Raw genomic sequence first — 19,046 nt, 5'->3', positions numbered from 1 at the left:
TTTACATACCGATTAAGTTTTGTCTTTTATATGTTTTCTGAGTTTGCTAAACTTGCTGCTGCTGCCTGTACTTTCAAATACCTTGATGGAGTTAATCTCTCTTGGCTCAGGTCTCGCTACCTTCCTAGGTTGTTCTTCAACCTGCCTTTTCCCCCACCTCTCCTCACTTCTGCTCTCTCTTTGTTTTAAAAGTTAAAAGTTATAGTTTTTACAGAAACCTCCAAAAGATAAAGCAATTGAAAACAGAACAAAACAAGATACAAAAAGAAAACAAGGTAAAAACTTTAAATAAATCCAGTAAATTAATTATTTTAACCCTTCAGGAATGCAACAGCTGGAATTATTCCTAACTTTCTTGAAGATATGGTTGCCAAGCAACAGAAATGCACTCTCTGCTTCTAATCCTAACCATTAACTAATATTTGAAACATGGGCTTTTCTTATTTCCATATAGCAGAGTTTTAAAATAATGTTAAATATAAAGTAATGCAAAATTCCTTGTTGCCAAATTAATACAAAATATTTGCAAATATTAATATATTTTTATCAATTTATGTTACAAGTTTCACATAAGGTAATAACTTGTTTATTCAAATGTTTAACCCTTTTTACTTTTTATTTTTGGTGGTGTTATTTTTATAGTTATGAATACAATTCTGGCGCCATTTGTTTTTAATTGTAAGTTTGTCCTGTATGTCATGTGTGTGTCTTGTGTCTATGTTGTGTGTGTCACGTGACTATTTTTTAAAAATTATTTTTATTTTGTTGCAACAAAAGTCAATTTTATACCCTTTTAAAAAATATATAAGTATATGTGGTACCACACTATTTTAAAATCATGGTTGGGGTATAATCATAGTATTATTAACACCAATTTTTTGTGCAAAGTTCAAAAAGGTTTCAGTTACAAATATATGTACATCTATTTCTGCCTCAACAAATAATGCAATTGCAAACAAAAAGAATTCTCTTTTATCAATTGCAGTTTTGTTTTTTAAGTTTTTTTTTAAATTGTTATTCAAAGAAAAAATGTGAGGGGAAACCTCAACATTAAGGTAAAAATAATATTAACAAAATGTCAATTTCTTGTTTGGGCTTTTAAATATAGTTATAAAAATGTCATAACCAAAATGTTTTAAAATAACAATGTATGCATAAAGCTAACCAAACAATTTCAACGGGTTTCCACATTTTCAACAGGTTTCCACCTTTGGCTCCCAAACATAACAAAACATCTTGAAAGTATACCCTCAAATACCCTCAAAGTATTTGCATGTATCTGTATTTAAAATTTATTTTGGTTTAATGTTATAGTTGGTTTAATTTTATATGCTTTTCTTTTGTTATGTTATGTTAATGGAAGCAATGGTTGTTAAAGTTTGTGCTTTTAAACAGTTAACAAAAGTGAAATTGGTATCACAAGCAAATTAACTCTGAAAAGCTTGTTAAAATTATGTTACTAACTCTTTTGCTGTAACAAAGTGTTCAGCAAGGGAAAGCAATACACCTTCTCATGGAAGATTATGAGCATTTATTTTAGCCATTAAGCATTACGTTTAGTATGAAATATTTGTAATGCACCCCAAATGAAAAAGGAATGTCTAAACAACAATTGCAAAGGTATAGCTTGTGTTATAAAAGGCTTGATCCCTATTACATTGTAAACAAACTAAGTTAAAACTGTGTATTAAGTTTGGGTTACTGAAAACAAACAAACAAACAAACAAAACACTTTACTATGTTAATTAACAAAAGTTGTTCAAGTTGCATCCCACAGATGAAAGATGCCAGAAAATATCACACCCTGAAGACACCAAATATTATCAGTATACAGTGAAGAAACCCCCAAGCATCAAGAAAAGAAAAATGAAGTGCTTTATAAATAAGAGACTGGTCAAATACACCTCCTACTTACCATATATGGACAATTAAGTTAACAATCAGCTAAAAACCACTAGCTGGACCAGGAAAACTGTCATTTAATTTCAACTTGGTTACTGTGTAAAAACAAATGTATTGTTGCTACTGTATTATCATTGTGCTGCTGTATTATTGCTGTACAACATGTACAATGTGTATAACTTTGCTAAACTGTTTAACCAACACAGAGATAAAAATCAAGAAACAAATGGAAGCCAACAACATAAAGGCAAGGATAAAACAAATTGGTAAAGAAATTAAGTTATATAGTAACTACAAATTGGGTAAACACATTCCTTTTAGTACCAGTCATAATTTGGGTCAGTGACACTGCATCCTAATTGAGGCACATGTTATTCAAAACAATCTTGTTCAGTGTCTGGGTACGAATATTAAATCCTGACACAGCAATATTTGATAAATTGGTTACTGTCCGTTCAGTAGGTTATCTGGAAGACAGCATCCATAAAAAACAACTGAATCTACATCAACCAATGGAACAGAGAAGCTACCCCTTTCTGTTTCCTGCCCAGTAAAGCTTACCCAAGGGTGACAACCAGCAGCAAGAGTAACCTATGACATGAATGGACAGTACTGTGTAGTAACTAATTACAATATATTTATACATAAAGGTCTTAGTGGTAGTGTCACTACTCCAAATTTCTGTTTTACTTTTCATATACATAGCACTGTGGGACACACTATCACAATCCCTATCCCAGTATTTTAAAACACTCAGCCTACTACTAATGATGAGACAGGTGATAACTGGAATTGCCCTAATAGGACTGTGTTTCTATCTGTGTCACCAAAGTAAAAGGGCTAGAGTACACCAGCAGCCTATAAAAACATGGTTACGCTTGGATATAAGGTGGTGTCATATGTACACATACATACTATACATATATGCCCATACACACTACAAATATATATGCAATATCCATATAATTCTTATATATTAATTATTTGGGAGTTCCTCTAAGGCTCAATCATAATACTACATTCCTCAGTCATGGTCCCGGGCCTAACATTCCCAGGCCCACCATAAGGCACTAAAAAATAATTGGATAATAAAATCTGTCTATCAGTCGTACGAGGGAATGTGCAGACTAAAAAGACAGATGGGGCATGAGTGTATGGATGGTAAAATAAGGTAACCACATAACAGTGTTTAGCCCACTGGGTTATCTTTAGTCCATGCATTATGCTTTTCCAGGACAATGGGTAAACATCCTCCCCATAAAAAGACAAAAAGTGGGGGAATGTAGTAAGAGGAGGCCCTGAGATATAAACTTTGGTATCAGAGGCCTGGTATGAGGCCTAAGGCCTGAACTAAAGCAAAGTGAAGCTGTGAGCCAGAGGCAGGCCCTGCTCACAGAAGCTGGCAAGGAAAGGACTAATGCTGCAAGAAGATACGTACCTAAAAGGTACTGAACACTAGATATCAGAACATTCACATACTTGTACGTTCCACACAGATAACAAGGAACAGACTGACCCATCTCAATGACAGGGGCAAAAGGGTAATACGATGGATAGAGTTGTTTTGTTCAAACCAACATGTACAAGGTGAAAGGCGGCACCTTGCTATGTAGAGGGATTGTACCTTGCTACGTAGAGGGGTTGCACCTCAGACGTCAGGAGTGATGTGTAGCTTGTTTGTACCTGTGTATAAGAATGCATCCCTGGGGCAGTGTCTTTGTCCAGCCAAGGGGGCAGTGGAAAGTCCCGCCACTGACTGAGCTAAGTCCATTGCCAGGGGGCACATATTCGTAGTATGCCCTGAAATAGACTAAGAAATCTACAGGGAACTATCATTGTGCTTCGTTTGACAATAAACCTGGCCAACATGCCTTCATACCTTACTAGACTCTGTGGTCATTAGGGGTTCTCTTCGGGTCTGCTGTGTCAGATATCTGCGCAAAGCTGGGACAGAACACAGAGGGAACACATGCACGCAGCCGAGTGATATCAACATTGAACAGAGCAGAGCACCACACCGGTAGCATCTGACAACAAAGATCAACAACTTTTTCAGTAAACATGCTGGAAGTGTAAGACTTGCATAGCCTGATATCCTCTGGTGCCCTTAAATCCTTACCAGAAAAAGAGCCTACCCCAGGGAGAGCTTTGGAAAGGGAGGCATGCCAGGTATTCCATGAAGTCAACTAGAGACTTTGCTATAACTGTTGATTTTTACATGGAAGGTGCTCAAATTCTACAGTGGTGGGCTGCAATATAAAATCTTAAGGCAGGCAGGCTCCTGAAACAGAAAATGATACAAATAGGAATTATATAAGTAGATACTTATTGCTTATCTTATTGTATCTGTTTTTCTTGGCTTAATGAAAAGAAGAGCAATCTCCATCCTATCCACAATGAGCAGAACTCTGATCCCAGTGGGTCTGTTGCTGCAATGCTGGTGTCAGCTCATTGAAATCAATGTAAGCTGCTAGAAGCTCATCACTTTTGAAAAATCAAGTCACTTATTTAGGTGCCCAAATATAGACTTGTTAGGCTACCTTAGGGACCCATTTGTTCGAAATGTTGGCCAGTAACCGTAACCTACTTCAAATGGTGGTAGAAAATGCAGTCAGATCAGGAGTAATCCAAACAAGGACATGAATGTTTCTCATTGGTAGCAGTTTTGTGTGGACACAATGCATTATAGGTAGTCCAAATGGTGGTGAGTATGCCAAATTTCCCTTGGGTAGCAAGACTGATGAGTGGAGGGAGAATGCAGCACAAGCAGCAGTTGTTGTTGCACACACTCACCCCTTCTCTCTCTGTAAACTGTTGGTTGAGAGTATGTGTAGGAGCAAAGCAGAAAACAGTGGGGTGATAACGCGCAACCCCAGCTCAGGCTGTAATTTTAATGAACTGCCTTGTCAAGGCCTGTCTACCTGGCCAAAGATAGATGGAGTATGAAAAAAAGCCCGGTGTGAGGATATCTGGGGATTCCTAACACCTGAAAAATCTTTTTTATCTTGTGCATTCTCTTTTTCAAATTTAAAAACAGAAAATGTCATCATTGCAATTTGGGTGCAGATGTTCTCCCCAGTCAGTTAATGTATTGTAGACAGTCCAGTGGCCAAGATTTTAAAAAATGGCTGCCTAATTTAAAAGCATAAGTCTGTATTCAGCTGCATAGTTCTCAGCATTTTTGAAAATTGGATCATTTAGAAGCTGAATGTTAGACACTTGCTTTTCAAAACCTTGGTCACTGTTTGTTTCCAAAGTATTATATTTTGCTTTACAATTTTGTTTTAAGCAATCTATTAAGTAGATGAAAATACTGATGATCCTTTACCAATTTTACTATGAGAACCTTCTCCCTGGCACTAACTTTTGTTCTGTATCATTTGGTAAACAATCATGAAGCTATTAAAATGTACTGGAACATGAGATTATACTTTTATAACAGGATTTTCTCTCCTTTCCATGTAATACACTATGAAGGAAAATCAATGTTAATAAAAAGGAATGGTGTCCTATACCATATGTTACTGCCAGCAGGACTCTGCTTGTGACTAATATGTATACCAAACATGGGTGGGAAAGGAGTTAAAATAATCTGGGATGGAACTTTAATAAACATAATTATTGTTTGTGATGTAATAGACTGAACCTGGTCCCACTGAAGCCAATGGGCTATTTTCCAATGATTTCAGTGGGAACTGGATCTATCCTAAGGCATAAGAGCCTATTATTCCAACTGGATCAGCACAACAGTAATGTGTAAACACTGACAGCACACTTTCAGTCAGGAGATGGAAAAATCTATTCTTTGATGGACTCACAAACATAAGTCATGGGAGGGAATGAGCATAGTAGCTCCAGCCAAGATTTTGATTACAGCAAATGCCAGCCTACCTGTGCAACTTGAATTCTGCAACTACCCTCTACAAAAAAACAACAACAAAAACAAAAATAAAAAAAATCCCGCATGCTCAAGCAGAACTTTTATAACATGAAAAGTAAGATGATCTAGAGACTCTATATCTACTGGGGAATTTTTTGTTGCTAATTGTGACTGAATGCACCCTTACATTTACACCCTATGCACTATTGTAATAATCTTTGTACAAAATATGCCTGGTTAAGGTATCGTTTGAAAACTAATAACTCAATAACATCATAATGAAATGTGTGTAGCAACATTATATGTAAAGTTATGAATTCCCCAAATGATGTTGGTAGAACATGTTCAAACCCATGTAGCCTTGATTAGGCAGAACTGATCAGGCAGGTCTTAAACAAAGGAATGTGTATTTACCTTAATTTACATGTTAGTAGTACATGTCCTTGAAACAGCACAAATCTGCATTTTAACAAACAGTATGAAACCTATTTCACAAGGAGATCCCATGTCTCTGTCCTGACAGCTGGAAGGACCTCAGCAAAGTACATTTCAAAGAGTGACTGAACTATCAAAGTGAGGGACAAAACACCTCAAATCTCTCTCTCCCTATCCAGCTGTTTCCTTCACCCAAGAAACAAAAGAAACAGCCTATGGACTTGGGGAGCAGATCCTGACCTGAAACTTTGTCAGCAATGTTACTGGGAACCTGTGGTAAGAATTTCACCTCAGACCAAGCCTAGTTTAAGTTTAGTGCTAGGAAATATTTTATCTTTATTTTTCTAGTGATTATTTCTGACTTTAATGCCTTATACTTGTGATCACTTAAAGCCTCTCTCTTTGTAGTTAAATAAATTTGTTTTATTCTTAATTAAACTAATCCCGTGTTGTGAGCTGTGCGGGTAACTCCATTTAAGGCAGCAAACTCTTGTACATTGATCCCCTTAGAGGGGCAATGGACATAATATATCTGGACTGTTCATGAGAACATGCTTTTTGGGGGAAATCTGGGATTGGGAGTGTATTGGAGTTACCGTGCAAGTGGTAACCAAGGCTGCTGGAAACCAAAGTGTGGCTGGTGTGTGGCTGACAAGCTGCTGGGGTCAGAGTTGCTGGACCAGGGCTGTGGCAACACATAGACACTCAGGGTGTGATCTGCATGCTGGGAGGCTGTTTGTGAGGAGCCCAGGTTGGGAGTTACTGCAGCAAAACCTTGTGAGGTACCCCAGGTAGCAGGGCAGGTGTGACAGCCCGTCTCTGGTCTGGAATGTACCTCAGAATGTTATGCTGATCTAATTACCCTAGAAGGCACTCTCGTACTATGGAGATCTGCACAACTACAAAACTGTCAGACAAACAAATAGGTAGATCTTGCCAGGTGCTCAGTACTTTCAGCTTACTGACTTAATTGGTGTCGATGGCACTCATTGTCTGGCAGGATTGGACACCTCAGGTATGTCTACACTGCACAGTTGCACCCAAAATGTTTGTCTTTTGCGGGTACTTAAAAAAGCCCCCCAACGAAAGACGAAAGTTTTGCCGATGCAAATGCAGTGTGAACGCGGCTTTGTCAGCATGAGTGCTCGCCTGCTGACAAAGCTTATGCCACTCGCGGGGCTGGAAGTATTTTGTCGGCAAAAGTGCTGACACAATACCACAAAAGGGCATTCACACACGCTGACTTTTAGCGACAAGGCTGTGTTGGCACAGCCTTGTCGCTAAAAGCTGCGTAGTGTAGACAAGCCCCTAGTCTTCCCATTTCTGGGGCAGTTTTCTGTCCTTTCTCTTCTTTCTCCTCCTTAAAGGAAGAATCTCCCAACATAAACATCATGCAGATGCAAATAACAGCGTACGTTCTTCAAAACTCAATGAACTAGCACAAAAAACCCAATTCTAACTAGGGTCAAGTTTGTGGGTTTGCAATATGCTTGGAATACGCCTTTTGCAGAGCTAAAACTTGAAGTTAAACCGCACAATTGATTTTCTTTAAGACCGGCTAGGATGTGTCTATAAAGACCTAAATGTGGAAAATATATAAATGTGGGTGCTTCATAATAAAATCTGAATAAACTTTCCCATATGTAAAACCAGATGAGAGAGCTCTACGCAATGGAGAGCTCAAGCATAATTTTCCCCTTGCTAAAGATTCAGTTCATTGTGTTCACAGTGTTTGTTTTGTTTATATATAATGCTCCTAATGATGTATTTTAGCCCCTTAACCATAGAAGGAATGGCCACGATCATTCCTGTCTACTAGCTCTGTTATAATATAGCTAAACAGATCTGTGTGTCACCAGACTAATTTTTAAAAAAAAACTGACATACAATTGGTGGCAAATAGGAAGGGAAGAGACAGTATGACACTTTGTTTTCTGCAGTCAGTTCAGAGGCACCAGGCCATAATGTGGGCAATATGCCAACTTGGCTGCACAGCTTACAAGGAGACAATGGGAATGGGTTGAGCCATGCAGCAGAGGACTAGGAGACATTTATCCAAAACCACTGAGCATCTTTTAGGTCCCTCTGCTTTTATTTCTTCATATGTTCTGTATATAGGCTAATGGGATGAGTCCCTGTGTGCTTTCTTGGATATGGCCAGATGTGAAATGTAGGTGGAAGTATTGCCATGAAAAACAGTAAAGCTTTTGTTTGTTTTTCAAAATTTCCCATTGTTCTAAATAGAGCTGTGTGAAAATGGTCAGTGTAACTTAGGGTGACCAGAGAGCAAGTGTGAAAAATCAGGACAGGCAGTGGGGGGTAATAGATACCTATATGAGATAAAGCCCCAAATATTGGGACTGTCCCTATAAAATCAGGACACCTGGTCACCCTAGTGTAACCCCCAAGCCCCTGGAGACTGAATTTCAGGGTGTGTTGCAACATCTAAATGCAGGCCTTTGTAATCAGAAAAAAATTAGCTGCAAAGGGGCCTGGTTCTGAATGTACAAGATCCCATTTGCAGTTGAACCTGCGCCGAATGATGGCTTTGCATCAAAATCATGTATCATTGCGACTCTGTGGCGAAATCTGGCATCTTTGACTGGATTTGGATTTGGAACCTGAGACTCAAAATGAAAACTGAAGAAGGGTTTTATGATAAAACCAGAAGGAAGTATCTACAGCAATTCATAAAGCCCTAGTAATAATTATTACAATTTGGGTTTCTTTGGTGCTTTTTAATCCAAACACACTCCCCAAGGTGGGCATGTTTCCAGTCAGGGAAAATGAGACACAGAGCAGTCCAGTGAGTTGCTTCATCTGATAGACATCTGTGTATTTAATGTAATAAAAATTCTTTACTCCATCCTGCTGTAGCGTTTGCTGAGTAACCATTTTACCTTACTGATGCTATCCCTGATTTTCCCCCTCTAACATTTTTGCTCATTTTATTGCATCATGGATGAAATTAAGCCCCATTCCTGCAAACACTTAGCACATGCTTAACTTCATGCACAAGTGCAGGTGTAAAAATGTCTGCAGGATCATGGCCTGAATTTGAAAGTTCCCTGGTGGAAGGACGGTGACCTTTTAGTCTAGCACACTTTGGTGCTCTGTAAGAATAATCATTACTAATTATAAAAGACCATACTGCCTGCAAATATATCCCTCTCATGTTTCAAATTTACAGAAATCAAAATTTTGATTCACTTAGATCAATCAATAACATTAACATGTATAAATACATTTCTGCATCTTGTTTTGTCATGGACATGAACAAGGTCAGTGTATTTATAAAAATACAAGTAGCTTGTTTCTGCAGTTAGCATATTTTTCTGTTGACCTTCCCCTCAAGGGCAAGCTATATATGATACATAGCCTGCAATAGTAAAAATATCACTACGATTGACAGCATTAGAGTCCTTGGTGTCATGGCATGGGGACAGTCACTACAAAATTGCAATGATGCCTGACAGCACAGAATACCTCTTCTATTGTTATATTCCTCAGTCAACCAGCCATGGCTCTCTCATTCAGATAATTTCAGTCATGCAAGATAGTGGGATTGGTTAAGCCACGCCTTGTTTGGCTGTGAATAAAACCACACTGGAGCAAATAAAGTTCAAGGTAGCTTTACAGCTCAGGGTCACATTTCAGTTCAGCTAAGTGTATAAAAAGCACACAGTGCCTAGCTGTTTGGCAGAAAGACTCTCTTGCACTACAGCAGTATAGTTCTGCATATAATATTCTGACGCAGTGACTGCACTGCTCAGGAAACCCTCAAGGAAGTGGGTATGGCTAGTCAGGCCTCACCTGAGAAGTCTAGAAAATGCCAGTGTGAGAGAAGTCATCCCCAGAGCATCCTTTACCAGATCCTTAACAAGGAAGAGCAGGATGAGACCAGATGGCATGCCCAGTACTACCATCCTTGCTACTCGATATCAAGTGCTGGCTGTCCCTGTGAGGGCAACAGGAAAGTTGTCCTCAGAACTCCAGAAGTCACCTGCATGAGAGCTTCTGAAGTGCTCTTAAAAACTATAACTTTTATAAGAAACTTGCCCTCTTTTTATCATTTGCCCCAGGAGGATCAGGCACTTCTAGTACAACAATGCTGGGCCCCTCTCTTTGTCTTGGGCCTGGCACAGGAGTGGGTGAATTTTGAACTGAAAGAGATTTCAGTCCCTAGTTTGTTGAAAAAAATCCTTCTCAATCAGTCTCTGACAGATAGTGACAAAGTGGAGAACTCCTCCCTGGGAGCATCATTAGCAGACGTTCAGAAGATGAAGAATTTCCTGGAGAAGTTCTGGAATTCGGACATATGTGCAAAAGAATATGCCTATTTGAAAGGAATTATTCTCTTTAACCCTGGTAAGTTCCATGGCAATATTTACAGACAAAGGCACAGCTAAATGTGTGTCTAAAAATATTTTAAAATCTCTCTGCAAACAGATGTTCGGATTTTTAACCTGATTTCTGTCATCCTAGCTAACTACTTTCAAAATCAGCATTCAGCAATGTAATTACTTTTATTCTGAATTTACTTCTGGTGATATCTAGGTTTATATATGCTCACCCTGTTACCCTTTGTAAAAACAAATGGCTTTAAAAAAGCCCTCTATTAAGAAATTATTAGGTCATATAAATGTATTGTGTCACTTAAAACTTTGATTTCCAGACTTATGGACAGAGATAATATAGCTGCATTAAAAATGTGGGAGGGATACATGTATACAATTTAATATTAGACATATTGTAACAGGACTTCCTAAATACCCAAAATATTTATTAAGAGACAAGATAGGTGAGGTAATATCTTTTATTAGACCAACATCAGTTGATGAAAGAAGCAAGCTTTCAAGCTCCACAGAGATCTTCATCAGGCCTGAAGAAAAGTTCTCTCTCTCACCAACAGAAGTTGGTCTAATAAAAGATATTTCCTCACCCATCTTGTGTCTGTCAGATCTTGGGACCATCACGACTACAACATTGCAAACAATGTAAAATATTTATTGTTGAGAGCACATCAACAAATCAGACATCACACATAAGCTGCGGGATCGGAGCATTGTGAGTAAGGCACCTGTGGGATTGCATTGTGTTGCAAGTTGTATAGCGTTGTTGTTTTTTTAATATGTTGCAGTTTAAATTTAGCATTCTCTACATCACTGTTTTTACAGCTGGGTCCCTGTATAACAATCACTAAGAAAACTCAAAAAAGTTATGATCTTCTCACCCCTCATTGTTAGGGAGAGAGACAACTGAAGCTTATCCTTTGCAAAGGGGGCTGGCTATTTCAGCACCACAGAATGAATTAGGCAGGAGGGGCCTGATCCTAAGTCCCCTGAAGTAAAAGGAATGACTCCTGTTCACTCCAATAAGCTACAGATCAGGGCCTTGACTCCATCAATAATTACCAATCACGACACAACCATCCACAATGTGCTGTATTTGGGGCTGCCCCCAGAAGAACACTTGAACATGTCAGCTACAGCAAAATGTCTGTCCATTTAGTGACGTTTCTTGCAAGAAGCATTGTAAAAGTGTGTTTTAGAAGCAGCACTGGCTTCACATGTGTTTTCAAGTGGAATTTGAGATGTGGTTTTCATTGTTAAGGCCCTTTAGGGCATCTTATATTGTCTCATGAATCCTGGGATTGCATCTACATAAGAAAATTTGTGGGATTTTTGCTTGCTTTACTGTGAATAATTTTCAGTTACTGAACTTCTGAAAATAAATCCACATTATGGGAATGCAAAATCACCCCATGGTTTACAAACTTTAAATAGTTAACACACTTTGCCTCTCTGAAGAAAATATTCTATTGGGGAAACTCAGGCAGAGACATTAAGCAATTTACTCAAGGCTAAAATTAGAATTTAGGAGCCCATGGTTCATATTCCTGTGCTCAGCCTACTAGGCCGTTACTCCTTCCCCTTACTTATTTCAGTGCAGATTCATCTGTGCAGCTCTCATTTTTGGATTATTGTATCAGTAGTTCTCAAAAAAATTCCACTTGCCAAAAGGTATTTAGTATGTAAGTTCAACCACCTTTTGCATCGCTGCCTCTGCTTCAGTGCTTGATGCCTGGTCCAAACTTAATGCTCTGCAAGTCTGAGCTGTGAGTTTCAAACAATTACTACTATCCATAGTGCTTATTACCCATGAGGGTTTTTGGGGGCAGGGGCAGGATTGGGTGATGTCCAGGCAGGGTGCTCAGTATCTCTAGAACCTACCAGAGTGCCTCACGTTGCTGCACAACAACTTCTCTGGCTGATTAAGGAGCAGTGTTTGTGAGAGTTAATCCCCTCTGGGTGTGTTAAGAGAATGCAGGAGAGTTTAAAGCCTGGAAAGGCAAGGCTGAGTGACTCAGTAGCAATGTTCTGCATTGCCAGACAGAATACTCATAGTTGGTACTTATTTGTCACTCTCAGGGCCAATCACAGTCTGTGGATTGGGCTCAGACAGCATGCTCTGCCCCTTGTGAAAAGGAAAAAGCCTCATATCACTCAATAACAATCCCTCCAACAAAGGGCACGGCTGTGTTGTCTTCAAAGGGAATACCGGTCACTTAAGGTACCCCTAGTAAGGAGGTTAATGTCTTGGATATACAGCCTTTGCCAGGAGAAAATGTGGGGGAAAAAGAGGGTTAAGAAAATCCTCAAGGCTTCCACTGGGATGTGTAGAGAGGCTACTATGTAAATTATGGCCCAAATCCCAGGGGGTGGATGGAAAATGCTCCGCATATGTGAACAGTGAAGCTAAATTACTCTCAATTATTTCTGACAGTGCACTGAGAAACAAACACAGTGATGAGACTGAAATAGTGAAAATAGCATTGTTATTACACCAGTGCCATCTGCGATGCTAATGTTAGGACCATGTCAGGGGTTCTGTTATAAATGTCATTTTTCAGCGGTTTATAACTTGGCTGGGGACACTTATACATCAATGAATCTTACTGCACACGAGCTCAAGCCAAGTGATTTCTTTCTATTAATATTTATAATGTGAAAACATTGGTTTGTTACATATAAAAGGAGGGAACAAACGAGAAAATGTATCAAGTTTCAGGGAAGAATCCATTCTGAGTAAATAAAGCTCTTGACATCTTGCTTCCCACTATAATAGTTAGGGTTTTGATCTCTGCTGAGAGATTGCAACTCTAGTTACCCAGAAATCTAGGACGGGTGTAAAAGACAGAGAAAGGGACAAAAATGACTATAAACCCTTTGTTTCCAGTTACTCTAGTTGAAGCAAGGCCTCTTCTCGTCCTCCTCCAGCTCCTATGGCCAGAGAGACGATAGCATCTAGAATCTCTGTTTAAAAAAATAATCCACAAAGTTCAGCATCTGGAGTAAACTCCAGGTTACTAGGCAAGACAATGTAATCTCCAGCACTTAAAATTCTTAACTGTGGGTGGGATGCTTCTCCTTCAGAGCCACATATACAAGATACACATCACGCATTGATCTCCCCATCCATGCAGGAGTGGGGTCTGCTCTTTTTGTGGCACTCATCCTCCTCTGGACCCTGCAGAAGGCACTGCTCTATGGGCCTGAGATCTGTGCTGGGAAAAGGGGTGTGGGACGGGCTTGCAGAGGCAAAGGGCAGGAATGCTAGGCTGCAGGCCAAGGACAGGGTCAAGGGTATATACATCATTCCTGGTCTAGAGTGTGAAGATTCTTTCAGGGGAAAAAAGAGCCTAGAGTTGCACCATTTTCGCTATGGCCCACCCCCTTCTCTGGGGCTCCAGGGCAGGTGAAGGCAGGGGAATTCTACTGAAGCTGCACGGCCAGTGACCAGGGGACATTACCAGAGGCCAAAGTCAGTGCATGAGTTTTCCCCAAGGATTGCACTGAGATCCACACATATCGTTGGGGGCCTTCAGATCTGGGGTTGCACTGCATGAACTTCTTTTGAGGAATGGCAAACCCCCAGATGGAATAATCTATGAAGAACTAGATTCCTTGGGTAGATTTTCTCTTCACGAACCCCATCCCATGGGATTTGTCTTTGGGGTACAATGGAATCATTAGATATGAGAATGGACCACATGGAGTCAGGCAAAGAGAAAATGGCAGCCAAGATGTCTGAAATTAAAGAATCTATGTTAAAGCAAGCTCAGGGCCTTTGCCTGGGAAATTTTGTCCCTTTTCAGGTCGCCAGAGCCCCAGACTCTTGGTCTTCAAGGGCTTGACCTCTGATTTTAGTGAGGTTTGTCGCATATTTTAACTGTAAATATCTGCTTAGGTTTAGACTGTGTAGACAAGCCCTTAGACAGGCCCTCAGGCCTGTCTAAGCTATGCTGGGGGCCTCTCCAGCTTCAGAAGCAGCAAAGGACTCGGAAGACACAAAGATGGTGTAAACCAATGGTTCTCAACCTTTACAGATGACTGTACCCTTTTCAGGAGTTTGATTTGTCTTGTGTACCACCAAGTAGTTTTTAAGTGAAATGAAACTTACTTAAAAAAATCAGACATAAAAATGCAAAAGTGTCTCAGCAGACTATTACAAAAATCACTTATTTTCTCATTTTTACCATATAATTATAAAATAAATCAATTGGAATATAAATTTTGCATTTCAGTGCACAGCATATAGAGCAGTATAAACAAGTCATTGTATGAAATTTTAGTTTATACTGACTTCAGTAGTGCTTTTTATGTAGCCTGTGGTAAAACTACGCAAGTATCTAGATGAGTTGATGTACCCCCTGGAAGACCTTTGGGTACTCCCAGGGGTACACGTACCCCGGCTTGAGAACCACTGGTATAAACCCACCTTAGCTACCTCTTCCCATGGGTTATAAATTCTGTGCTGTCTATCTTAGAGGTACAGCACAGAATCTGCCGCTGTGTGTTTAATCTAATTCACTTCCCTAATATTGTCTTTTTTTCTAAAACTTCACTTTTAATATAATTGTCTGGTTGCATTATACTGGGTTTTAAACGCTACACAATAGTCACTAAAGCTACCTGAACATGTTTTCCCATCCTTCTAAAATGAGTTAAACAAACACGATTTATAAAAAAAAAGGACAATAAATACTCTTAGCTGGAGGGATGGATACAAACCATTACAGAGGATACATCATAAACTAGTTTTACTCAAACATGCTTTCCTTGTTTTATTCCTGTTTTTACAGACCTGCCTGGCCTAAGATTTCGTCACTACGTGCAAACCCTGCAGCAGGAAGCCCAGCGCACTCTGATGGAATTTAGCTCAATGATGTACAACAGAAACCTTGGCAGATTTGCTTGGATTCTTGGGCTGCTCACCAGCCTCAAAGACGTTAATGCCGAGACTATTGCAGAACTCTTCTTCAGACCTATTTTAGGAGAGGTCAACCTAAATGAATTACTTCTAGAAACCTTGTATTTCAAGCAAGACTTACTTTAAAAACAAAATACCTTTTTGTGTTCCTAAATAACAACAACAACAACAAATATATAAGAGGGGAAAAGGTTTTATGGTCAATATATTAAAGGTAAACATAGATAAAAATTGACTAACGTAACATTACTATGTATTTTTTGGTAAAACTAAATGTAATCATGTAAACTTCAGACTAAAAAACATATTAACTATCAGTTCATAAATCTGTGTGCCATATCTGGAAGAGATTTGTCCTAACATACCACGAGGAAGTTTGCAAGGTATTATCATCATCTCCAATTGCTGTAGTTCCAACTGGGTTATTTCTAATGTTCATTTTCACAACCACTTAAAAAAAGTGTTTCCTACAAGCTGATTTGGCAGCAATTTTTGTTTTCAGAAAAACTGCTGAGTTTGACCCTACAATAGCCAGATCCATCTGTTTATGTACCCATCAATCTTGATCAGTGATAAAATAAGGATAAGCCCTGCCCCTTTGTGGGATGTAATTCCCTAATTCCTATTGTCTTAAACCAGCACTTTTTTGCGTTTTGCTGCTCCCTTAACTCCATCCTTTCTGACTCTTGATCTCACCTCTAGCCCCTCTCCTAGCTCTTCTCCGTCTGAGCCTGCCCTCCACACACTTCTGGCATCTATCCCCACCCTCATAACCCAAAATGTCCCATGGCCTCCCTGCCTAAGCTTTTAGCCAATATGAATTACATGCTTGTATGGCCAAGAACCTTTGCTGATAATTAGTGCTACCCTAGAAACAAAGAACAAAGGGAAAAATCATGAGAAAAGCTCAAAGTGTAAATATAAGGAGATAGTTTCAGAGTAGTAGCCATGTTAGTCTGTATCAGCAAAAAGAACGAGGAGTACTTGTGGCACCTTAGAGACTAACAAATTTATTTGGGCATCACCTTTTGTGGATTAAAACCCACTTAATCGGATGCATGCAGTGGAAAATACAGTAGGAAGAGATATATACACAAAGAACATGAAAAAATGGGTGTTGCCATACTAACTCTAATGAGACTAATCAATTAAGGTGGGCTATTAGCTGCAGGAGAAAAAAAAAACTTTTGTAGTGATAATCAGGATGGCCACAACACATTACTGGCATGAAAATCCCTAATGGTGACAAAGTGGAGAGGCCATGGCTTATGTACTGAAAAGCCCAGAATGCTTCATACTGTTTTTGTTGCAAACTCTTCCAGTCTAATGTTCCAGCCACATTGGGTTCTACAGGAACAAAGGACTGGAAAAATCTGGCTAGAAATCTGGCATGCCATGAGAAAGCAGCAAATCACCAGAGAGCATTCTACAGGTGGAAAGAGCTTGAGATGAGACTAAGGTTAAAGGCCACCATAAATGATCAGCATCAAGAGAAGATTGCATCAGAGTTTCTTTATTGGCAAAATGTTCTGAAAAGGCTCATTGCCATTGTGAGAATGCTTGCTACCCAAAACCTAGCGTTGCATGGCACTTCAGTTCTGCTGTACGTGCCAAACAATGGAAACTGCCTTAAAATTGTGGAGCTAATGGATGAGTTTGATGCTGTACTCCAGGATGATCTAAGAAGAGTCACACACCATTACCTTGGAAAAACAATTCAAAATTAGATCATACAGTTACTGGCAAACAGAAGATTGTGGCAGATCTGAAGTCAGCAAGATATTACTCTGTTATTCTGGACTGCACACCTGGCATCAGCCATACGGAAGAAATGACTCTAATGGTGCATTTTGTAACAACAACAGAACCTAGTGAAAATGTCCCTGCAATGGTGACTGTCAGAGAGCGTTTTCTAGAATGTATTGACATTGATGATACTACAGGAGCTGGTATGACAAATGTGCTTCTTAAAAAGCTGGAAGATATAGGAATTGCGACAGCTAACATGAGAGGTCAGGGCTGTGATAATGGTGCCAAAATGAGAGGGAAGAACAGAGGCATGCAGACACGAATCCAAGAGTTAAACCCTAGAGCTTTTTTTGTCCCATGCAGTTCTCATTCATTGAACTTGATCGTCACTGATGCAGTAACAGCTTCTAGTGAGGCTGCTGAATTTTTTAAATGTAATTCAAAGCATCTATGTATTTTTCTCTACATCAACTCATTGATGGCAAATTTTGAAGCAACATCTGGGAACACCCTCTTTGACACTGAAACCACTGAGTGCCACATGATGGGAAGGTCGAGTGGAGGCAATAAAGCTTATCAAACACCAAACTGGGAAGATAGATGATGCCATAGTTGCCATTATGGAGGATAATGCTATGACAGGAACTGTTCGTGGGAGAACAGTGGCAGAGGGAAATGGAATCACCAGAAACATACATAACTTCAAATTTCTGTGTGGCTTAGTGTTATGGCATGATATACTGTTTGAAATAAATGTTGTAAGCAAGAGACTCCAAGGTGTTGCCCTTGATATATCTGGAGCAATGGAACAACTGGACAAAGCAAAGTCATACCTACAGTCTTACTGGTCAGATGAGTGATTTGAAAACATTCTGTAGAGTGCACAGGAGTTGGCAGAGGAACTTCATACTGAAGCTATTTTCCCACCCATTCAAGAATACTAGAGTCACCAGAGAAGAAGACATTTTGATTATGAGGCACGGGATAATCCCATAAGAGACCCCAAACAACAATTCAAAGTTGAATTCTTTAATCAGGTACTAGATTGTGCAATACAGTCTGTTGAAGAATGCTTCATGCAGCTCAAGGAACACAGCAGTATATTTGGGATGTTGTATGATATTCCAAAACTCCTCACAGTACCTGAAGAAGACCTATACTAGCAATGCAGGGCACTAGAGACAGTGTTGACACATGATGACATGTGCGATATTGATGCGAGTGATTTAGGTGATGAACTGAAAGCCCTTTCACGATACATTTCAGCAGGATCAACTCCAAAGTCTGTTCTGGAATATATGTGCACAAATAAGATGATCACCCTCTTTCCAAATGCTTTTGTTGCTCTGCGCATACTTCTAACACTTACTGTAACAGTTGCCAGTGGAGAACGCAGCTTCTCCAAGCTGAAGTTAATAAAAACACATCTACGCTCCACAATGACACAGGAGAGGCTGGTCGGCCTTGCAACCATCTCAACAGAGCATGAGCTGGCCCAGACTGTGGATCTTCAGGAAGCAGTTTAAATCTTCGCAACCAAGAAGGCATGGAAAGCACCACTTTGATTATTCAAACAGATAAAAATGCCAGTGTTTACTATGCAGACAAGAAAAGTTACATTTGCTGTTCAGATGTTTGAAAGTTAAGTGTTACTTAAAATTTTTGAACAAGGCATTTTAAGTTGTTAGTTCTCCTTTATTGGGGTAGGTAGCAGAGCAGTACCATGAGAGAAGCAGAACAGGAAGAAGGCAGAATTGAGACCTTTCAAAGTTTTGGCCCAAGTGAGGGGGTATGGGGACGTCATTTG

General features: G+C 39.5%; 1 protein-coding gene across 1 annotated transcript; it reads left to right on the top strand.

Annotated features, from left to right (window-relative positions):
- Positions 1-9,936: 9,936 nt before the first annotated feature.
- Positions 9,937-19,044, top strand: LOC127049427 (nuclear receptor subfamily 0 group B member 2-like). The gene is made up of 2 exons (XM_050950183.1): positions 9,937-10,585; positions 15,363-19,044. The coding sequence occupies exons 1-2, from the start codon at positions 10,012-10,014 to the stop codon at positions 15,614-15,616; spliced, it is 828 nt and encodes a 275-aa protein (XP_050806140.1). The 5' UTR covers positions 9,937-10,011; the 3' UTR covers positions 15,617-19,044.
- The last annotated feature ends 2 nt before the right edge of the window (positions 19,045-19,046 follow it).

This window comes from Gopherus flavomarginatus, chromosome 4 (genome assembly GCF_025201925.1).
Source record: "Gopherus flavomarginatus isolate rGopFla2 chromosome 4, rGopFla2.mat.asm, whole genome shotgun sequence".
NCBI lineage: Eukaryota > Metazoa > Chordata > Testudines > Testudinidae > Gopherus > Gopherus flavomarginatus.
The sequence above is the reverse complement of the archived record's forward strand: the minus strand, read 5'-3'. Positions and strand labels throughout refer to the sequence as shown.